The sequence below is a fragment of the Myotis lucifugus genome, unplaced genomic scaffold, assembly GCF_000147115.1.
Source record: "Myotis lucifugus unplaced genomic scaffold, Myoluc2.0 scaffold_8, whole genome shotgun sequence".
Lineage (NCBI taxonomy): Eukaryota > Metazoa > Chordata > Mammalia > Chiroptera > Vespertilionidae > Myotis > Myotis lucifugus.
The window spans coordinates 3,912,628-3,937,043 of NW_005871056.1; the positions used below are offsets into that span (position 1 = coordinate 3,912,628).

The 24,416-nt window shown below is 39.9% G+C and overlaps 1 protein-coding gene across 1 annotated transcript in view; it reads left to right on the forward strand.

Annotated features, from left to right (window-relative positions):
* COL6A6 (collagen type VI alpha 6 chain) overlaps positions 1–24,416 on the forward strand; it is a 95,416-nt gene that overhangs the window by 49,308 nt on the left and 21,692 nt on the right. Inside the window, 11 exon segments of the mRNA XM_014450721.2 lie at positions 639–701; positions 2,570–2,632; positions 9,243–9,305; positions 12,325–12,387; positions 13,144–13,194; positions 14,971–15,006; positions 15,700–15,762; positions 19,906–19,968; positions 20,988–21,023; positions 21,144–21,180; positions 23,278–23,289. Of these exon segments, the coding sequence (XP_014306207.1) occupies positions 639–701; positions 2,570–2,632; positions 9,243–9,305; positions 12,325–12,387; positions 13,144–13,194; positions 14,971–15,006; positions 15,700–15,762; positions 19,906–19,968; positions 20,988–21,023; positions 21,144–21,180; positions 23,278–23,289 (550 nt within the window).

Consider the following 24,416-nt stretch of genomic DNA (forward strand, 5'->3'; position numbering starts at 1 on the left):
AGATCCAGAAAAATGGCAAGAAGCAAATGATACGAGATTGGGGAGAGAAGGTGTTGAGAAATTTCCTCTTTCTGATTTCTAGGAAAAGAAATCAGTAAGAGGCATTTAATCACATCCAACTGTGTAACAACGGGGACATAAATTTGGGCTATACTGGTAGTTGCCTAAAGTAAACTTTCTTAATCCTTTCTTACTCTTCTTGGAATTCTTATCTCACAGTGTTCAAGGGCAACATGAAGAGAATGCTCAGCTATTGATCCTTAGATACTTAAGCTATTCGAATAAAAATAGAATGTTATAAGATACCTAGAGATTTTTTAAGAAAATGCAAAGTAAATTGTGAGATTTTTTAGGCCAAATGCCCAAGATGGAGATGGCATATTACAAGCATTATAGGAAAATAAAGGAGTGCGTGCATATAAAGACTGAAAGCAAATACACTAACATAATAGCTGTGGTTATTTCTACTTAATGAGATTATAGAAATGTTTTATTTCCTCCTTTGTATTTTCCTTTATTCATCTTTTTGCAAAGATCCTGCTCTGCCATGTGGTTGAAAAAATATTTATAATCTTGCACATAAAGCAGACAAAATTCTCAGGAAACAGTGTTAACTGGTTGATTCTCTCTCACTACAGGGGACAACAGGCACCCCAGGCCCAGATGGACTTGAAGGCTCACTGGGACTTAAGGGCCCTCAGGTACAGTTAAGACTAATGAACACACAAAAGGGTGGTGAAGGCCTGGGGTTGGGTGTGGGCTAGAAGGGGTCAATGGCAAGGGGGGGGGGAGGGGACATATGTTATACTTTCAACAATAAAAGTTTTTTTTAAATAGAATAAAAGACTAATCATGATGTGAGAACTTAAAGAATCAGAAGCCTTGATAGAATCCCTCGGCCCCTTCCCCTTGCGGAATTATAATTGTTTAAAGGGTTTCAGGGCAATAAAGTAGGGGAGCAACACAATCTTGACTTGTACAGTATTTGGCCCCCTTATCTAAGCTTTGTCCCATGGAGAACGAACATGCTGGGCAGCGGTCCCTGAGCGATTCTTATCTGTGGCAGAGCTCAAGGTCAACATGAAGAGAAGGCCCCGCTATTGAGTTCAGGCTAACTAGGGTATTCTAAAGAGACCTGAGCCAAGGAAAACACTGAGCCCCAAATTGGGAATTTTGGCCAATTTAGCACAGTAAGCTCTCAGTGTTACATATCTGGATGCTGTGCTGTAGAAAAGTTGGCTCCACGCTAGGAAACAATTATTCCAAATACAGCTGAAGCCTTCGGCGGGGTGATCTGTAGTGTGGCACTCAGCCTGTGCTTTCTAGCTCACTTCTCCTGGGAGCTGCCTCCAGCACTTTTCTGCTTTACAAGGAACAGGCCATGTTTGGCTCTCGCACTGCTCACATGAGGGAAAAGGAAGCATGTGCCAGAAAGGGCAAGATGTAGCCTGAAATAATGAGAAGGGAAAGGAAATCCTAGAAAAGGCTGAGATGAAAATAAAAAGTCAGACCACAGAACGTAAGAATATTGTCTCTCTCTCTCTCTTTTTTCCGTCTTAAAATCTTGAGAAATTATTTTGCTGTTTGGCAAGTGCAGGACAAGCCAGGGTTCTGCAATTTTTCAAAGCTTTAACCCACATAGTTAAAAAAAAAACAACCCTAAAGTGACTATTATATGTTGGCAGTGCATGGAAGTTGGGCAAAACAAATATCCTTAGATCTCAGAAGAGAAATGTTGCTCACATTTACCAAGATTTCAGAGCAGCAAACGGTTTGCTCCTTGGACCTCTATCTCTTTCGAGCTCGATCGCCTTTCTTTGTCTTACTTGCCAGCTGAGGAAAGTTCCTTTTCCCACCTTCAAATGAGAAAGATTTGCCGCTAGGGCTGTGGGGAAGCATTTCAATAGATTGGCTGGCTTTATTTCATGCTAAACAAGCCATATGACTCTAACATCCCTTCTTCCATTTTATAGATTCTTACTTGTTTTCATGACATAATTTTAAAATAGATGCGAAAACCAAACACAGCAGGAAGGTTTGTCTGCGTAACATATGGAAGCCACAGTTAATAAGCAGTATAACATTCCAGAAGCAGAACTGTCTAAATTTCATCTCACTGCGTGCCGTGTCTTGTTTATTGTGACCGGTCTTCAGTGTGGTTATTGAATAAAAATTCCATTTAAATATTTCAGTCTTGGGGCTTATATAATTAAGGATTCTTTTTTTCTTTTTAGGATTATTTTCTTTTAACATAATATATGCTATTGGAGTATAAAGATGCTTAGGATAATTAGAAAGCAGTGCTGAAAGACTCACCTGTTCAGTATTTCTTCACTGGGACTGCAAATGCCCAACTGTCTGTCAGATTGGACACGTGCCCTCCCCCCCTCACCACCCCCAAGAGAGGGAGAGCTCAACAGATCAAGACAGAACCAAAGACATGCGTGGACTTCTCTTTCCAATTTCTTCTGTCCCTGTCACTGACTTAGCATGTCCATTTTAATATTCAAGTCAATATTCAAGTGTCCTCTTTTAGGGAGAAAATAATGCTTTAATTCTCTGTGCATAGGGCCCAAGAGGAGAGGCCGGTGTGGAAGGAGAAAAAGGAGGCCTGGGAAGTAGAGGTCCCCAGGTATGTGATGAGAAAAAGTGACTGCCTCTGGCCTTTAATGTTGATGTCCTTGCAGTTTCTTTCCTGCAGGTGGATTACTTAATTGCCTGTCAACCAGCAAAAGTGTATTAGGTTTGACCTCATTGCTCAATGTGGCCACACCACACCCTGGCCCCTAGCTTGCTAAGCAGGCTGTCGTTCTGTCCAACACAGAGCTGGTTTCTAGCTCTTCGCCTCTGCAGTGCAACTATTATTGTGAGGTGAAGAACTCTGCCCTAGGTAAATCAGGTCACCTCACTCCCCCTATCTCAATCCTCAGGAGCTTTCCAGGCATCCCAAATACAACCTAGTCCTGTAGTGGGCCTCAGCCTAGCTACGTCCGAGAATCTCCTGGGCAGACTGTACAGCTCTCCACCACTTGGGACCCTGCCCATACCACTGACCTCAGAATCCCGAGGTGAGGCCAGGGTCTCAGTACCTTTAATTCTCCCAGGCGGTTCTAATATACACACCAGTGTTGGGAATGACTGTCCCACATCAGCATTCTCAAACTTTGAAGTGTGTGAGCATCACCTTCAGAACTTGTTAAAATGCAGATTCTAATTCAGGAGGTCTGGGGTGGGCTTGCGATTCTGTACTTTCAATAATCCCTCAGGGGCGGTTGCTGTTGCTGTTGCTGGTCCCTGGACCACACATGGAGTAGCGAGGCCCTCCATGACTTGGCCCTTGCCTAATTGCTATCATAGTATACACTTGTTTGTTTAGCTATTTTTGTCCCTCGTCTAGATTGTAAGCTCTGTGAGAGCCAGGACTTTATCTTGCTTGTACTATATTCCGGAGTTCAGAACAACAGTGCTGCTGCACAGTGGAGCTCAATGCATATATGAGTAATGAATCAATTAGTAAATGAATGAATGAGACATAGTTGGGACGTAGACTCCGGGCTAGCAGGAGAATAAAGGGAATCAATCCATTACTTTATGTCCATTCATTCAACTGGGCAGTGGTCCAACACTGTAAGTGGATGTAGTCATCATCAAAATGTTTAAGAGGCTATTTGCATAAACTTATATCTCATGACACAGTATTTTAAACCATATTAATTACTACTTAGAAGGATATTTCCCCCCATTTTTTGATGAATGTGCTCCTTCAAAAAGCATGAAAATTTTAAAATTTTACGGTAGGATTAAAGTGATGAAAAGTAACTATTTTGCCTTCACATCTTTGAATCATTAAACGCTTGCTGGCAGCACAAAATTGGGATTTAAAAAAAAAAAGCCAAGGGAAACATATATTGGGTGGTTATCTCATCTGTTTATATAAAATATTGAGATGTAGATGGGTTGAAATTCAAAGAGCTTAGTAATTCCCTTGCTCTAGAATCCAAAATTGTATCCAAGTGGCTGTTACTTTAATAAGTTATTCCATTTTCCCTGTAGTGTGCTTCTGAGTGAGTCCCCTTTAATCTTGCCTTGGCACGATTGGTCATAGTCATAAATCATTCAACGTCTTGGCATTGCCAGAGGTAGCAAAAGGCACCACTTGTCCCTGGTCTAGCTCCTCCATTTATCTAGCTGGAAAGCATGGTTTTCTCTCTTTGCTTGCTTTCCTTTAAATACCCTTGTCAACACAGTGAAAGCAGTATTTCAAAGATGTGTAGAGTTTTCTATGTTCAGGACATGATGAATGGGATCTCATAATTGTTGTTTCCAAAGGAAACCCACAGAGACAAACACAATCAGGTGGGCAAGAGGGTGTTATTCTTCACTGGCTCTAAAACCACTGACACAGACTTTGTATTCCCTCATAACACACAAGGACCAGCCCCTCGGGTGGAATCGCGTGAGTGTTTTCTAATTGCAGGCTTGAAAGTTGCTCTTGGGGTACACATTTAGAAAAAAGGATGTGATTTCTGTTGACAGTGTTCTGAAGGCTTGTTAATTTATGGAGTGTGGGAGCATTTTGCATAAATCAAACATGTGCTAATCCAGCACAGTATATGGCTATGATATAAAAAAAATACAGTCCGTGGCACAATGCAAAAGAAGAAAGAACTTTGAAAGTCATAGCATATTCTCATCATCGATGTTTCTATCTCTCTCCCTCTCAATTTCCTTTCTGAAATCGATAAAAATATTTTTTAAAAAGAAAAGAAAGTCATGGCATATCCGTTTGTGCCTTCCTTTGTTCCTTTCTTGTTTGGTTTACCTAAAGTTCCTACAGTCACATGACCATGGGCTAGAAAAGGAATGGGAAATCAGACACAAAATACCGGTTCCTACAGGAGCTGCAATTATTCTTTAAAGATGTAGGGGTTTAGTGAAATAATGACTAGTATCATATGCAATATCAAGGAAGGTTGAAATTATTTAGTGCAAATTTGGGATACAAAGTAGAAGTTCATCTTTACAAAGCATAGCATAGTGGTCAAGGGCATAGCATCTGAAGCCAGGCTTCCTGGGTGTGACCTCCAGACTTGTGCCTTCATAACTGTGGGGCCTTCATTTGTTTAACCTCTCTGTGCCTCAGTTTTCTCTGCTATAAAATAATAGTAATAGTAGCTGCCTCATTGGATTGTGGTAAAAATGAAATGGTTTAATATGTAAGTGCTTAGAACAGTGCCTGCAATATGGTAAGCACAGTATATATGTTTATTACTATTATATTGCATCAGTGTTACCTAATTTAACAGGGCTATTTTATACCCAAAGCATGCTCATAGCCAATCCAAGGAAAGCCAAAATAATAACATATAACAATATGTAATCTGTATTGCAATCATCGCATTTCATCATTCTGCATAATCTAGGTTAGATGATCCGTCAATCATTTATTTTACTCATTTACAAACATTTACTGAGTGTTTCCTGTTGTCACGCCCTGTAGTAGGATAAATGGATGAGTAAGGCACAGACCCTACCCTCCAGTGCTCCCAGGCTCATAAAGGAGACTCATGCAAACAGATAATTGAGATGTGATGTGCTAAATGTTAAAATAGAAATATACCCTAGCAGAATTTTCCTCCATAGACTATTACTTAACTCTCTTGTGACATTTGTGTGTGTGTTTTTATCACAGAAGAGTTATTTTTGGAAGTTCTTAATGAATGAAATAAGTGTGTATGATTATTAAGATGATTGGTGTTTTTTGACCAGCATTTATTACAGTAACCCAAAAATAACTATTCGAACCACCTCAAGTTACATAGGATGCTTGTTTTGGAAATAATAAAGGTTCCAGCCAGAAAAAAAAAGAATTATGCCCAACATAGAGTAGTGGGAGAAGGATGGAGTTAAAGGGCGAGAAGAATGATTTAGCTTTTGCAGGATAAGGAGGTGTTTTCCAGGTGACCACGAGAGAAAGGCAGGCATCCAAGGAAAAGAACCAGATTATATTGAAAAAGATATTAAGGTGAATTTGGAGAACCACATGTGGTTCAATGTAGATGGAATGTGGGATAGACTGGCGTTGTCAAGATCAATATCTCCTCGGGTGTCTTTGTGGTTTATTCTTGCATTAGGCCTCCCATCGCTGACCTTCTGATTTGTAAAAAATATATATTGATTTCAGAGAGGAAGGGAATGGGAGAGGGATAGGGAGAGAAAAACATCAATGATGAGGGAGAATCATTGATTGGCTGCCTCTTGCATGCCCCATACTGGGGATCTGGCCCCAACCCAGGCATGTGCCCTGACTGGGAATCGAACTGTGACCTTCTGGTTCATAGGTCGATGCTCATCCATTGAACACTTAAAATCCCTCTACTTCTTCCTTCTGTGATGTACATGAAAATTACATATGGAAAACCAACAAAGTAAACACATGATTTTCTCTCTCCTGAGAACCATTCCTAAATAGGAAGTTGAATAAGTAAATGAAAGGATGGGTGAAGTGATGGGTTCTATACAAAGTTCTGGAGATATGAAGTCAATAGGACATGCCCCTTCCTTTAAGGAGTGTGCTGGCTTTTATCTAGTGGATGAGAGAGAGAAATAAGTGAACAGTTGCATACAGAATAGAGGAATCTGTGGGACAATTGTGAGATCCAACACAAGTACGGTGTTGTGCTATTCTTCTAGAAACAGTGATGCTAAAAATAAGATTTTCAGGAATGGGAGATTATTTTTCTTCCTAGATCAGGGGTGGGGAACATCTGGCCCATGGGGCATATAAGGCCTGTGAAATCATTTGGTCTGGCCCTGCCAAGGCAACCACAGGTGGGACTCAAAATTCAATAAATCTAGAGGCTTTTTTTCATAGCAACATTCATTTATATTAAGTGAATTATATTAAGCGAATGATGTTATAGATATTCACATGGCCCTTGGCAGCAAAAAGGTTCCCCACCCCTGCCCTAGATGAAAAATGGACCAAAGCTAAGGGAACAACTTGCACAAGTGTGGAGATGTAAGACACAAGTATTTGATGACTTCATATGGTTTGATGAGCATGAACATAGAATGATTGAAGTAGTCACAGATGACTACAGAGGCATGCAATACCAACATTTTCAGGGATTTTTACATGTTAATAAAGTACTAACACTTTATTCTGAAAGTTACTCAGAATTCAGAATTTCAGACAAAGTGACAGCAGCAGCCTGACATTTTAAATCAAAAGGAGAAAGGAGTGGGGAATGAATTAGAGAGAAGCCAGGCCATGGGAAGCCAGGAATTCGGCAGAAAACAAGAAAGGCCAGAAAGTAGGTGATGGCAATGGGAATGGAAGAGGTGGATACAGAGAGGGGAGACAATCTGTATGAATTGTAGTAGTAGCTGCTTCATTTTGAGAGATGAGCTAGAGGGAAGGGGCTGGGTGATTCTTAGGTTTCTGGCTTGGGTTTTAGGGAGAGTGAAAATGTCACCATTTCTTAATGGAAAAAAAATGAAACTAAGCAGGACTGATGGTAAATATGATTATCTTGGTAATCAATTCCTGTGGGATAGCCCGTAGGCATTTTAACGTATGAGTCTGGTGTTCAGTTGAGTGGTTTGGACTGGAGATGCGTATATGGAGGAGTCATTTTGTAGAAGTGGTATGTGAATCCATGGGGTTCTCTCTCAGGAAGAGGGGAGAAAGTGAGAAAATAAGGTCAGAGGATGGGGCCCGTGGAGATTTAAGAAGCAAACAGAAGAAGGGGTGCCTTCAAAGTTTCCTGAGAAGAGACAAGAAAGGGACCAGGTCGATCGTGGTAACTTGATGGTACAGAGTTAATGGAAAGTTTCAAAGAATGCATCATCAAACTCAAATAAGGTAAGAACAAAAAAGCCAACTGGATTGAACGTGAAGGTCATGGGAGCTGGTTCCATGCAGCAGTGCTCCTGGAAGAAGGAAAAAGGTTGAGAGCTATGAAGAGTGACAAAATGGAGACTCTTTTAAGACAAAGAAGGGAGAGGGAAAGATGGAGAGCTGTGGGAATATCACGTTATCTTTCTTAGTAACGAGTTCATTGTTCAACAATCTTTCCTATTAGGAAAATTGTTGATGTCCAACTTATTACAGTTTAGTTTTTTTAAGATGAAAAGATTAATGTCATTTTTTTCTTCTGAACAAAATTAATTTGCCAAGTATCATGCTGATTACACAGATTTTGTTTATTTATTTTAAATTATAGTAACCATGGTAAAAAAAAATTGTGAAAGTGATTTCAATTCACTGAGGATTGTTTAAAAGTACTTTAACCATTTAACCAAGTGAGATTTCTGTTGCCATATGTTTTGATAACCCAAAGGAAAAATCTGATCAATAGTGTCAATAACATAAGAAGACATTTGGGCTGTCTCTGAATTGGAATTTTAAAATGTTCACCTTTAAAGCTATTCCAATAAAACATTCTTTTAGAATGTTGGAGAGACTTCTGTTATATCAAATAGACTTTCCATATAGATGTGTGGTATGTTTATCCTTCAGTTTAAGTTTTGTTTTATTCTTCAGTAAGATCTTAAAGCTTTCTTTATGTAGGTCTTTTTATATTTCTTGTTAAGTTTATTTTAAAAATTTTACAATATTTTTCCCATTGGTAAGTGGAAATTCATTTACTTTTCAACTTATTGCTAGGAAAGAGAAAACTATTTCAGAATATTATACTACTTGAACATATTACTGCAAATTATTTTCAGTAAAGTTTCTTGATCTTTCTATTGTACAAATAATATTATTTGCCAATAAAGATGTTTACCTTAAGACACACACATACACATGTTGCTTCTTGGCCTTTTGGCTAAGATCAAGGGTAGAGATCTGTTCTTATCCGTTTACAACACACACACACTCAACATGCTTTCTACCAAAGCAAGGAACCGGGAAGACTGTAGTTCAAGGCAAATGTCATTTTGAATGCCTACTTTAAATGGTTGACATTTTAGCCACATCTGCTTAAAATCTAAAATCTCTTTGGAAGGAAGCTCAAATCATTTAGGCAACATCTGGCACAAATTACTTTATTAATTTCCCTTTATTGACCAGTCTTTACTTGACAGCTATGATACTTTTTTTTCCAAAGCAGGAATCAATAAAGCCACAAGTCTTTTTGCATCTGTGGTTCATTTTCCTCCTAGCAGAGACACAAACGGTTTAAAGGAAAGTTGCTTTATGTTCTGCTAAATTTGCAATTCTTGTTTTGTTTCAGGGGCCTCCAGGACCAGGAGGAGAGGCAGGGAGTCGAGGCCATTTGGGAAGCCAAGGAAATAAAGTAGGTCACATTCCTTATACCCACCAAAGTTCAGCTTTTCTCCTCAAGGGAAATGTGCCTGGTGCTATTAGCCAGAGCCCTTTCAACAGAAAGGAGAACAGATCCCATTGCCCCTACACCCTGGCTTGATTCTTAGAGAGCCAGCAACATCTAAGGATGTGGGTGTGGACCAGAATGATGTCAGGGATTCCAGCTGAGCATAATCTCAACAGGGGCTCCTCCCAATCTGAGCTAAGGGACCTCAGGGAAGGGGGCCTCTTCTGGGGGTATGCTTTCCTTTCTCCCTTCTTTCCTCCCTCTCTCCTTCTCTTTTTTTCCTCCCTTCTTCTCTTCTCCATTCATACACACTGTTATTTCTTCCATTATTTTTTTTCTCCGTTCAAACCAACCTTTGCTGAACACCTTTTAAGACAAAGGCACTGGCCTGGCATGCAGCAGGAGAGCAGAGATCTTTGTCTGTTTTGCTCACTGATGCATCCCTAGTGCTTAGAATAGTAACTGCTGGTACATAATAAGTGCTTAGTAAATATTTGATTCCTTGGAGAGTTTCTGTGTTGTACAATGATAAATATGGTATGGAATCAACTCCACAGAATTCAGAATATTTTCAGGACAAGAATCTTTGTCATCAAGTAGTCAGGAATGTGGGACTGAAATAGTGCTCATAGAAATATTTTTGAACTGGTAAAAGAGGTATCATAGTGACTACAGACTTTGAATGGACCTTAGAAGATAAGAAGGGCTTTAGCAAGCAGAGATGGGCATTGGAAATTTCAGGTAAAAGAAATAGGGCAAGCCCTAGCCGGTTTGGTTCAGTGAATAGAGCTTTGGCCTACAGACCAAAGGTCCCGGATTCGATTCCGGCCAAGAGCACGTTCTTTGGTTGCAGGCTCCTCCCTGGCCTGGGCCCTGGATGGGGCTCATGCAGGAGGCAACCAGTTGATGTGTTTCTCTCTGTCTTTCCCTCTCTCTTCTACTCTGTCTAAAAATCAATGGAAAAATATCCTCGAGTGAGGATAGATAAAGATAGCAAAAAATAAACAAAAAAGATACCATTATCATAAAAGAAATAGGGCAAAGGAAAGCACAGGGTTGGAAAATCCTGGGAATGGGTAGTTGGGGAATGAACCATGATCCTGTCTGGTGAGCACATAAAGAATAAGAATGTCCGTGGTTACTGACTTGATTACATACCAGTAGTCGGTACAGTGCTATTTACAATTTTTGAATGGAGAGTATGAACACAGCCAGACTTGGAAGATTTGAATAGGCAACACAGTGTAGAAATATTTTGAAGGCTGCGAGATTGGAAGCTAGGAGACTAGTTGGTATGTTCACAGTTTTCAAGACAAGCAATGATTGTGTGATTTAACAGGGTGAGGACAGGAGCGGCTCCTAATGGCTTTGTGGACTCTTCCAGTAGGAAACTGAATCAGAGGGAAAAGGGCTAGATGATTCATGGGCTTCCAACATGAGTGGTAACACATCACAGAAGGAAAGGGTTTTGGGCAAATTGGAGATGATTTCAGAGTCATTTGGACTCTTGGAAATATCTGTTTGTAAGGAGGGGAAGAGAAGACAGAGTGACTTACTGGAAAGGACGGCAAAGAAACAGAAAAGCACACTGGATGCTGTGAAGCAGTGTTCAAGAGGGAGAGGTCAAGGGTATCAGCGTGTGCACACTTTGAAAGCCAGTGTCCAGAAGGAAAGGCATCAGGGCAGGTGATCTGTTTCCCTTTCATGGAACCCTCTTCTGTTTCACCACAGTGCTCAGTGCTGGTGAACGTTTGTCCATTTGCACTTCTCACACTTACTGTGTTGCCTTTCTGTCCTCACAAATGAGTTAACCACTCCCACTCAGTGTGGGCTACACCACTCCCACACTGTGTCTTCCAAAGCAGGGGTAGGGGGAAACTAGGCAATGAATGAACTTGACGCACACTACCTCAGTCAGGTGGTTAAGGTTAACATTAGTAGTGATAGCCATGTTGACAAGGACACACTCTTGAGATGATGTGATGAGAATGGCCCTTTACCTCTGTGGTCTTTATCCCCAAAACCCAAAAAATTCACCATAATCATGAGAAGAAAACATTAGAGAAACCCAAGTGGAAGGACAATCTACAAAATACCTGACCAGTATTCCTCAAAACGGTCAAGGTCATCAAAAACAAGGAATATTTGATACACTCACAGTCTAGAGGAGTCTAAGGAGACATGGCATGGGATCCTGAACAACAGCAAAAAAAAAAAAAAGGATATTTGATAAAAATTAAGGAAAGCTGAATAAAGTATGGGATTTTGTTGATAATAATGAATCAACATTCATTTATTGTGAGAAATGTACCCTACTGCTGTAACTAATGTAATGGTCCATAGGAGCATATAGGAACTCTAGGTACTGTCTTCATGTTTCTGTAAATCTAAAATCTAAAACTTTGAAAGTTTTTTCGTTGTTGTTTTCTAGAAAAGGAGTTAACCTTCTTTTGTAAACCTGTGCCAACTTTCCCATGTAGCTGGAATTTCCTTAACATAATACTGAGATGGATTCAGAAGTCAGAAACAATTGCGAGGGATGCTGTGCTACTTTGGTTATATTGATTGGCATGTCAAACCTTAAAACTAGATTAATAAGCCTGTCGTCTTCGCAGTAACCAGATGATTTGCATGGATCATCATGGATCGCAGTTTTGTTACTTTTCTTAAATAGTGCAGAGCTTCCTCCTTGACGAACGGTATGACACTTCCAAGAGTGCATTCCATGGCACTGAGCAGCTAAGATGGCAGCTTGCACTAAACAAGACATCAGACTTGTTGAGGCTTCATTGATCAAGAGAGGAGACCTCAGAGCCAGTTCCTCTGGTATTGGTTGCACAATTCCCAGTCCTGGCCACACACCCATTGTGAATGTGTGATACACATGGATGCAGTTAAAAAGTGTTGTCTTAGTGCCATCGTTTTAAACTTCATTTTACAAAAACAACCTAACAAGGATGCATTTCATTGTTCTGTTTAACAGGGGGAACCTGGAGATCCGGGAGAAAAAGGCGCTCTTGGCCTTCCTGGTCCTCGGGGCTTGCCGGTTTGTTTCAGCATCACTTTTTATCTTTTAGATAAAATGATTGCCCTTGCAGTGTTCAATGGATAGCAGGTGTGTGAGAGATACCATCCCAGTCTAGCCTTGCGGCTCTCTAGAAATTGAGATGTTATCCTCATCTTGGATTAGCTCCTTGGCCAGCTTTTCCAAGGTGGCAACTTCCCAGGTACCAAACAGCCTGGCCAGGGTGCTCTTAAGCTAAATCATAAAATGGACAGAACTTGTCGTCAGCATTCCCATAGCCCTTCTTCCAGTCTTTCCTCCCATCAGAACCCACTCATCAGAAACCCAACCCATGTTTGGAGGACTCCTCACTAAGGCCTTCTATAAGGGTCCAACAGTAGCCAGTGCCCAGGCATTTAGATCTTATTTTTATTTGGCCAAGTGAAGATGGATTAGTGTTACGGTATTAAAATACAAGTGTTCTCTGGAAGGGAGAACACCACTACCTCCTTTTTTTGAGATGACTACATGCCTGAAATGTTTAATCCTCATAATAACACCAGGACTGGGTATAATTATTATTCCTACTTTTTAGATGAGACTAAGGGACAGTGCTGTATATGTTATTGAGAGACGCCTTTAGTGCCACTATCACCCAATGCCAGTGGCCTTCCCCAGAGAACCCTGCTTCCTAATTTCTCCTCATCAAACCCCAGAGCTGGCTGTCTAGTTCTTTTGTGAACAAGCCTGCATCTGGCTGTAGTCTGGGATGCGTGTGATTAATCGCTTTGTTTACAGGGTGATGATGGCAACCCAGGGTATGGCCGCGTAGGAAGTAAAGGAGCAAAGGTAAGGCTTGTCGACAGTAAGCTGGACATTTTCTGTGTGTCTTTTGTTGTGTGGTTTTCATTTGTTTGCCACATTGAAGAGAAAAAAGAAAGCAGAGAGCTAGGCAGTTTGGGACTTTGAGAGAGATATTTTGATCATTTATTTGCTGATATCCTATGGGGAATGGAGTGGCAATAAAACACACACACAACAATCTGGTGGTTCAAGGTGCAGGCAACAACTGAAACTTGGAAGTCAGTGTTCTGGTCCTTGCAGAGACGGGCAGCCAGGGCCTGGCTGGTTCCGGCCTGAACAGTGCGTTGAATCGGAGCAACTCTGGCTCAAGTGCACTCAGGGAGGATTCCAAAGTGTGTCCTCCTTCTCTTCTGTTTACTCTAGCCATTAGTGAGAGGTTCCACAGGGCCTTTATAAGTGCAGTGGGCCAAGTAGTAACTAAAAACATTTCAGCTACATCAGAAAGATAGTTTTATTTGTCACTGAATATTTAAATGTCTGGAAGTAAGCTAGACAAGTTTCTCGAAACCAGTAATTTATATATATTTATAGTAACTACTTGGAAATCCTAATAACATCCACAAAAAACAATAAAGTGAAGAATATCCTTTCTGCCCACCTGGTGTGGCTCAGTGGTTGAGCATCAACCCATGAACCAAGAGGTCACCTGTGCAATTCCCGGTCAGGGCACATGCCTGGGTTGCAGGCTCGATCCCCAGTTAGAGGCGGGCAGGAGGCAGCCAATCAGTGATTCTCTCTCATCGATATTTCTGTCTCTATCCCTCTCCCTGCTTCTCTCTCTAAAATCAACAAAAACATATATTTTTTGAAAAGAATATTCTTTATGTAAAATGTTTGGGACCTATGACAAAGAATTACTAAAATGTGAAGGAGAAACTTCAATGAATAAAGGCTAAAACGTTATAAAGAATCAGTGTAATTCCAAATGAAATCCCAGTGGGAATGATGCAATCATAGTATCTCATAAAAAGGGAAATATTAAGTAGTCTACAGCATTGGAACATTAGCTACTTTTTATAATGAATGTATTTAGTTTATAATTATATAAAGACATCATTATGTGATATATCAAGTAAGAAAAAAAATCAGAGTACAGTCAGGGGAAAAACACACCATTTATCCCAATTGTGCTCAAATGCATTTTAAATAGCTAAAAGAAAATATAACCCAGTATTTATAATGAGTAATGAGATTCTGGGTAATGAGAAGTGGGTACTTCTCTTGTTTCTATTCTTTTGTATTTTATATATATTTGAAGAGATACTACATTTAATGATCAGAAAATAAACTTTATTTTAAAAAAAAATTTAATCAAATGGGGATTATCATACATCTTCAACTATGGTCTGTGGCCAAAGTAAGGTAGGCAGAGAAGCAGAAAATGAAAGCGAGTCTAGACTCCAGGCTTTCCCAGTTTCTCCACTGAAATCCGTTTTCAGAGGACAGTTTCAGAGACACACGGCCAAATAACCAGCTGCCCTGTGACACGCCTACAGGAGGAGCGCCGATGTGTAATTCCTCCACAGGATACATTTACCCACTTATTTCATGTTGCCACAACATTTTAGTGAAACCAGTAAGTATTGGTTCCAACATAGAAGTTGAAGTCAGTTTCTCAAAGAGTGCTGTACAGTTTGTTTTTAACCTTTCCTTGGTTCAGGAGCAACGAAAGCAAAATAAGGCAGTGGGTAAAATTAAGCTCCGTCTAAGCCTACCGTGGTGATATATGCATATATTAATTTTCCATATTGTCCACTCTAGGGACAAGAAGGATTCCCTGGAGAAGGTGGACCTAAGGTACTGTGTGCTTCATACTAACTAGAGATCGATCAGAAACACTTCTGGGTTATGAGATGCGCAAGGGACCATAGAAGGGCAGTTCATTATAAATGAATTTAAAAATCTTTACAGGGGAAAGGAGGGAAGACAGCAGGTTTTTTTAAATAAAAAAATTATTTTTCGTTTTTTAATTCATAGGTAAGGGAAGAAATTACCCTTATTTCTTTTCCTCTGCACCTGTGCTCCTTCTCCTCTGTCCTATCTAGTTTCTTCTTTGTTCAAAGGAAAGAAAATAAAATGTAAGGAAAACCAAAATTATCTGATATCACCTGCCCCAGTTTTCCCAATGTGTTTATAAATCACCTTCAGATAATAAGTTAGCAATGCTGTCCTCTACCTTTAGGCTTTCACTTTTGCTAGAAACGTTGACTGAGCTCAGTAAATGCCGGGTCCCATGACGGGATCGGGGACAACGTCAAGGGCACAGTTCATGCCTCTGAAGAGACTGTGTTCTGGCTGGAGAGACAGAAGTAAAACAATGAGCACCACTGTGCTGGGCAGACAGCTATGAAAATGGGGAAGACACCTCAAAGAAGACAGTTAAAGATAAAAATGTATATGAAAACGTCTTCATGTTGGAATTAGTTTTAAAAACACATTGAGAGCTCTCTTTGATTTTATTAACTATTTTATTTTTCTGAACTTATTCAGGGTGAGATTGGGGACCCTGGTGATCCAGGAGAAACAGGACCCAAGGGAGCTAGAGGCCAGATGGTAAGTTTCTTCGATGCTTACAACCTCGGCTGCTGTGGGAAGTCCTCTTCAATGTTTTCCCAATCATTTGAGTTGTTTCCAAAGACTTGGAAAATGTGTGTGTGTGTTTAAGGCAAACTTGGGGAAGGGAATATTGCTCATCCTTCAATGCCAGCAAGAACATGGATGACTGTTTGCTTTTAGTGAGCAAGTTCACCCCTTCTGGCTGCCAAGGTAGCCTCCTATACACTGGAAATAAGGTTTTTGGTGGTTGTTTTTAAAGTGGCCTAGTGTTCTAAAATATGTTTTCCATTGCCAAAATATGGCCAGTTTAATCACGTCTCCCTGGCAGATTTAGTGCAAGCTAATGCGCACTGGCATATTGTGTTCACTAGAAAGGTTTTGTTAAACTGCTCTAATGCGGTGTGTACCCTGAAAGACCCTCTCTTTATTGAGCTCAAGAGGGTATCTTGAGAAAGGTCCCCGTTTATTATGTAACTGAATGTGTCTTTATTATTCCATGGAGGGAGTTAGATATTGCCTGATGCTCTGAATCATTCAGACTAAACACAAGTCTGCAGTAATTCTCATCAGCATCCTTAGGTTCCTGTGGCTCAGGAATGGATATTTGCATTTGCTGACTCTTGCTGTATCCTAGGCTTGGTATGAGATGGCTGCTTTAGGGAAGAGACAAGCTTATGGTAATTGTCTCCAGATACGTTCTTTGTCTCTCTTGTTCGGAACAGCACTGATCAGGCAAACGGCTCTTAACACCATGCCAGGCAGGAAAAGAAAAACACGAAATCTGATAGACTTTGAGACTAGAGGTGGTTTTCCAGTTTTGTCATCAGAGTTCATTTGCTTCTGGGTAGTTGGGTTGTTTTTTTTTGGTTTTTTGTTTGTTTGTTTGTTTTTACAAAGTATAGTAAGAACTTTAGGGATTGTTTATGTAGGGTTTAGGGGTGCAAAATAAAGAACCTGCTCTTTTTCTCCATCCTGCTTCTCCCAAGAGAACTGCTTCCCAGCTATAAATCTTTTCCTCATACCTATTTTTGGATAACTATCCTTTAACATTATGCTCTTTATAAAAAATGAAGACTGATATAATTAGAAATATAATTGGAAAAGACTTGGAAATCAATCTAGATGCCATCTGCATCGGAGTCTCTGGAACCTCTTTCCCTCGGCTTGTTAATGAAATCACTTACCCATCAACATTGGAAACCTGCTAACAAGTTCAGCTGCTTGTTGGACTCCCTCGCCCTCCACCCTCTACCCCCCCCCCAATGGCACATTAATCATTTTTAAAAACAAACTAACTAGTGGGCGATATATAAACTTTTTCTCTTGGCCTTTGGTTCCTTGAATTTCTTCTTTTTCCCACATTGGGCAATTTATCACTGTTTGAAACTTGCTTATTTCACCTGTCATGCTGCTTTTCATCTCTGTGAGTATTGTTGGAGTTGAAACACTGAAAACTTCCAGGTTTTCCCTCCCAGACTTGATGTTTCTATTGGAAGATTTTGGCCAAGCTTTGCCTTAAATGCTGAGGGCCTCCTTAGTTCTCATGGAATGCTTACATTCCCAGTTTAAGTTTTCTAAATCTTCACCTTGGTGTTTTGTTTTGCTTTGCTTTGTTTTACCAACTGAAGAATTTTATTTTCAATTTGCCGTGATTTTCAACCTGTCTTATTCTGTGTATTCAAGTGTGTTTTTATGAACTTATATTTTTATTAACTTTACACATGTACATACTTTAAGGCAGGTTTTCTCAAACTCAGTAGTGACATTTTGGGCTGGATGACTCTTTGGTGTGAGGGGCTGTCCTGTGTACTCTAGTATATTTAGCAGCATCTTGTCCTCTATCCACTCGATGCCAACAACAGCGATGACTGTCTCCATCCCCCTGTGACAGCCAAAGATGTCTCCAGACACGTCAAATGGCCCCCATGGAAGATCTTCAAAATTCTAGTTGAGAACCACTGGTTGAAAGAATCAAGTAATTTCACAAGATCTGTTAGGAAAAAATGGCAATCCCTCGGCCCCTATCTCTTCTCTCTTATTTTCCAGGTGGTCTCTTTGCTCTACTTTCTGGGAGATTTCTTTGACTTTATCTCACAATGTTCTTCTTATATTTTAATTTCAAGAGTTCATTTTTTTCTCTCTGAATATTCCTTTTTTATACTCTTCTGTTCTTGTTTCATGGCTAAAATGCCTCTTCTTACCTCTCTTGAGGATATAAATTAGTATTTTTTAAGTCTCCTTTGCCCAAATAGTCTGTTTCCTACAGGGTTTTTTCCCCCCGTTTTTCTCTATATTTAACATATGTCTGGAGAATGGGATTTCTCTTCCTATTGAGAACAAAAAGGCTGATTGGCAGCCTCAAGGATGTGGGGCTAGTCAGCCACAAGTTTCACTGAAAAGTGAGCTGGCTGAGTTCTTAGCAAACCTCTGGTACCAGCATTTTAGGTCTTTCTTTGTCTAGTCAGATTCTCGTGAGAAGATTCTTACAATTGCCTACCTGAGGGTGGAGGTCTGGCTGCCAGCTTCCTAGGACCACGTGGAAAAGAAGTGCTGAGGGTCCACATCTATTTCACCTACCTTCCTTTGATCTCTCTGTTCTCAGGACGGTGCCATTGGCCTTCAACTCTTCCTGGAGGTCCCTAGGGTAGACAACTCAGTTTTATTGTCTGGGATGGAAGAAGGAACCTTCACCCAGAGAATTGGAAAGAGATTGGTGGATTCCTAAGATGATTTTCAACCAACCCTTAATTTAGCCTCTCCCTTTTGCCTCTACATCTAGAGGTACCTGGTGCTGACAATTTCTGAGCCTTCTGGGAATGTTATAAAACACACAAATTCTTGGCTCTTCCTGCTGTTGGCTTAGGATTCAGCTTTTTCTGATCTGCTAAGTCATTTAACACTTAAACATCTGCTTTCCTGCCTCCAAAATTTCATGGCTATTATCTCTTTTCTCATTCTCTACATGCTTGTCGGGTTTTTGTGGAGGTGGTTTTGCCTTTAAAAAATATCCGCTTACTATTATTGTAGTAAGACATTGGGAGGGTTCAAAATTAAATGCATATGCTCAATCTACCATTTTCCCCTGAGAGGTCAATCTATATCTGCTAAAAGTAAAAAAAACAAGATCAGTAAGTTTTGTTGTTTTTTTCCACATAACCCAGCATACTGTGAATATCATTGGAATACCCAAAGGGCATCAATAATTATTTGCTGTTCCATGGGCCATTGCTTTTACAAATTAAGTTGATTTTAGACAACTTCATTTTTTATTCCTATAAAGGTTATAAATTATGTGGCACTTTGAGTGAACAAAGGAATATTGTTCAAATTTTTAAACTAAATTCTAGCTTTCCTTATGATAAATTACATTGTCGAGTGAACATGGAAAAATTCCTGGCGTACGATAAGTGTTAACAACTGTTGTTTTTATGACTGTTGCTATTTCCCATTTTGCTACAGATATTTTCAGCCAACTGTTAAATGTTTTCTTAATGTTGTTTCAAGGGTTTCTATATTAAAATTTTTTGTATTTCTGGGGGTTTTGTTCATTCGTTTTTCATTTTATAAATAAAATAAAAGTCACTAAATAAATTTAGATAAAAAATCATTTAGATAAAAATTTCTCCCTTAGCCCATCAATTCCAATTCTAGCAATCTTCCCAAGGAAATAATCAGAATTGCACATATAACTTTATGGAAGCATTGCTTATTACAACAACAGGAAACTTAAGTGCCAATGGTAAGGGACTGATTAAGTAAATCATAGTGTATCTACTAGTAGCTATTGGAATACTATGCAGCCAGGAAAAGTGATTTTGCAAAAGTATATTTCGTGCCACAAAAGTGTCCAGAGATATATATTTAGTTTAAAAGGCAACAGGGAAAAAAGTATAAAATTGAGAAAAGAACATATAGATTAATACCGAGAAAATAAATAAAAGACTAGAAGAAAAGACACAAAAATATTAGCATTATTTGGGGGAGAAGGTATTACTGAGGACTTTTTTCCTTCCGTGTGCTTTTTGTACATCTCTTTCTAAAATGAAAGTGAATTGCCTTTAAAACTTAAAATGCCCAAACCCACAAACACACACACATATATATAAATATAATTTTAAAGTAAATAAATTCTGTTTTGAGATATCCGCTGGACTTCCTGGAGAACCGGGATCCCCTGGGGAGCTGGGACCTCCTGGACGGAAGGTGAGTTGAAAAGCCATAAATCAGACCAGATCCTTTTCCAAATAAAAAGTCAGTGCATGGAGTCTTCTTTGTCCAAATGTACATACTTTCTGTCTCTGGCAACTATTTTCCACCTTTATGTGCTCAGAAAGAGGAAGCAAAAAGATGCCAGTTAAATATCAGTTGCCATTTTTGGGGAGGTGGAGAGAGCTGAAGGAGTAAATGAACAGTATAAAGACTAAAATGAGATTTCTCAACTATCAGCACATTTTATTCATCTGTCCAATCCTTGTCCTCTTCTTACATTCAATAAATGATCAGCAAATGAAGGAAGGTAAGAGGAAATTAATAAATAGTGAGTAAATGGCCGAAGTTTCGTTGACATGAAATTTGCTTTCTTCAGGAATTTGGGTGGGCTCCATTGCATTTTTCTTGGAGTGTCTCTCGTAGCCAGACTCTTCCTGTTTCAAAGGTGGGATTAACACATGAAATTCGAGCCACTTTGTTCTTTCTGTCCTCTCTCAGATAGATATACATATGTAGGTAGGTATATTCAGTTATAAAAGACAGTTGGGGTTACCTTTCCAGATGTCAGATTGAGTCTGGTCCCTTTGTCCTCCAGCCGATGATGGGAACAGATTAAGGTTCAGCTCAGCTCCTGTTCGGTGGCCAAGACAAAGCATGTAATTGAGGAACTCCCAACCTCTGTCTTACGGAGGGGCCAGGCATCTGGATGGTCCAGTGACCAGTGGTCAGCTCCATCCTTAGATTCTGGACAGCCCTTAACAAGACATGGGGTCGGAGGAAAGTAGCCTTTGGAAATTTGTGTTCATCAAACTTGCTGCTTATTGGTTATCCCCCTTAGAATGTTGTTGCAAATTAGATGAGGAATATCTACGTGTATTCTTTCTTCCCCCTCTAACTTAATAAGAATAAAAACTTTAAAAAGTTATCCTTTTCTTAGAGTAATGTTGGTGCGCATTCTGGCTACTGATGTATGTGCTTAGAGCAGTGAAACCACATTTTGTTTGTTTCCTTAGGGTGTGAAAGGGGCCAAAGGATTGGCTTCGTTTTCCGTATGTATCTCCTGACTCCAACAGAGTGTTCCAAGCACTCCATGAAATGTATTTTATTTTTAGACTTCAGGATCTGGCAGTCTGTTGGTTAATTCTTTCTGTTTTATTTTTGAACTGTAGATGTGTGAGCTCATTCAGTATGTGCGGGACCACAGTCGTAAGTACCCTGCTTAAAATGATCACCCAAGTTGTCAGCATTCATAGAAGAAAAGCAGCAATTTCTGCACTCAAAATTGAGACAATTTACCAGCCAATTTCTTAAAATTAGAGATGTCACCGCATATATTTTGAGTCAGCATAGACTGGTGACTATTAACTAACTCCCTCTCTTGCTGCCAGCATGTTTAATGGAACCTCTTCCAAGCACTAAGTAATGATATATCTAGTGCTTCTAGGGAAAATTGAGATATGAGGTCAGAACTCTCTGGATGGTGAAATCAATCAATCAATGGACAATCACAGTGAACACTTTAAAATGATTATTAACTCCTGACCCTGGCTGACAGGATTGAATTCACCTGGTGTGAAAGAGACAGATGAGTAAGAAGCTGTGATAATAAGGTGTCTTGGTGTTTGGGAGCCCAGATTTTGGTTTATAGGGTTGGAAATACCTGGGAAGGTGTACTTGATTACTTTGAGTTGGACTGATTTACTTGTAAAATTACTCATTCTGCCAATAGTTTTTCCTCTCAAAATTTTAAAAGCAAAAAGGTATTTTGATTTGGCAAATGCTCGCTCTTTTGAATTTGCTTTAAGACCCTTATGGCAGCTTGTCCTACCAAAATAGGTGTTACCACCATCAAAGGAAGTCCATGTACAAGATCAGGAGAGAGTTGAGTATTTAATCTTTATCTACACATGCTCATTGACTTTCCAAATAAACATGACTGATATGAAGAATCAAATTTCTCCTCAAGGCATTTTGGGGAAGAAAAATAAACAAAGTAGAGCTGATTTCTGTAGAGGGCATTGATCTCTAAGATACAGACTTAAAAGCTTTGAATGTAGGGTTGATTTTTTTCTTTTTAAATCTTCACCTGAGGATATTTTTTAATTATATTTTAGAGAGAAAGGGGGAAAGAGAGAAACAGCAGTGTGAGAGAGAAATATGGATTGGTTGCCTCCCATATGCACCCTGACTGGGGATCAAACCCACAACCTTTTGGTGTACGGAAGATGCTCCAACCAACTGAGCCACCTGGCCAGGGCTGCAGGGTTGATCGTAACTCTGCCTTTATGCAGCAGAATGGAACCATCCAATGATGGGATTCAAAATATACACATTGTGTCATGAAGACTGGCCGCTTTGGGGCTGAGTTAGCACAGCAGGCCTTTTGACATGAGAGTCATATGAACTATGATGACTCAAGAGTAGATCCAAGTATGATGAGGCCTGATCTTTTAAAATTTGAGGGGCTCGATAGAAAATTACTAATCCAAAGGAGGGTACAAAATTATTTCAAAAGTAAGTGTTCTTTAGAACAAGAAAGGAAATCACAATCAATGATTTCTGCATAAAAGTATGTGTTCATGTGAGCCCATGGCTAGGGGCCCTCCCAGGGCCTTGCAAGGGGCCACAGCAGGTGAGAGAGCAAAAGCTGTGCCGTCCAGTACAACTTTCTGTAAGGATGAAAATGTTCCAATGCACTGTCCAATACGGTGGCCACTAGCCACGTGACTCTGAGTACTGGAAAAGCTGAATTTTATATTTAATTTCATTTTAACTAGTTAAAATCTAAAGTCACATGTGGCTAATGGCTTCCATGTTGGACAGTACAGACCTAAAACTTAAGCATCATTTGCTTCAGAATAAATCTATGTCTGATGTTTATACACACACTTATGTGTGTGTGTATACAAATATAATTGAGAGCTATAGAAATCTACATGAGGAAATTTAGAGTAAATAGAGGATAGGGCCTTTTAACTTTCCAAATTCTGTGCACCTCCCTGCAACATAATGTTCCTTCCCGGGCCAACGTTCTTTTCCTTGACAGCTGGCTGCAGGCTGCTGAGTTATGGCTGTTTATTGTCCCACCTCTCTGTTCCCATTCCCTGTGGAAGGCGCAGGGCTTGTGCCAAGATGCTGGGATGCATCTGCATTTTCTCCAAACCCTATCTGATGCTTTGATTTCTGAGTCATCTACAAAAAGCACACAGTGCAGAATCTCAGCTGCCCTGATTTTCCCACGCAGGACAGAATTCTGTTCTCCTACCAAATAATAACCTAATCTCCTTTGTTCTTCTTTCCTAGCTTGCAGACACGGTGAGTAATCTTTATTTACAGCATATTATAATCAAGCCCAAAATGTCATACATCTGGAGAGATGAGTTAGAATAATGTGTTGCCTACCAAACGATATAAATTTTAGCTAGGCTGTCTTTGCTTCATCATACTGGTAGCATAGACCTGCCTTCAATAAATCACTCAGTTTTGGCCGAGTCTCACAGCTATTTTTCAACCAACTGGTTTGATTTTTTTATTATTAAAATTTTAATGACTAGCATTACCATTTATCTTACTTTTGAGTTTTTTGTAATAATATCCCTTCCCCCTTCATTTTTTCTCTCTCTCAATTTGTCATATTGTCTCTGTAGTTTAGAGGTTAGGAATTAAGATGCAGAAGGGGAAAAGTGGAAACTAAAAGTAGAGATGATCAGATAGCAAGTAAGCTGAATGTACAATTCAGATCATGCTAAAATCTATGGAGTTCATGCCTGATGGTAATTACAAGTTGGTTGATTATCTTTCAGTGCTAACTTTTAAGTCTTTTACAAATGCCTATTACATATGTTTGTATAAACCCATCATCCTTCTCTTATACCTTTATACCCTTACACCTTTTTAAAAAATATATATTTTTATTGATTTCAGAGAGGAAGGGAAAGGGAGAGAGAGATAGAAACATCAATGATGAGAGAGAGTCATTGATCAGCCGCCTCCTGCACGCCCCACACTGGGATCAAGCCCGCAACCCAGGCATGTGCCCTGACTGGGAATTGAACTGTGACCTCCTGTTTCATAGGTCCATGCTCAACCACTGAGCCACGCCAGCCAGGCCCTTATACTTTTTATGTAAACCCACCAATCCGTGCCCTCTGATTGCTTGTTCACTCATTCAACAGATAGTTATTGAAAGCCTATTATGTGCCAGTCTGCCCCGGGAACCAGGGACACAGGGGTGGCTAAGATGGATGGGATTCCTGTCTTTAGAAGTTTCCATCCCAGTAGCAGATCCAGATAATAATTAAAAGAAAGAATTATACAGTCCTATAGTTGCTATGAAAGGCGTAAAGAATACGATACTCTGTCACAGAATAATAGGGGAGGGGAGAAACCCTTATGGATGGAGGGCTCCTCTTTGAGGCAAGGACACTGAAGTTTGGCCTCAA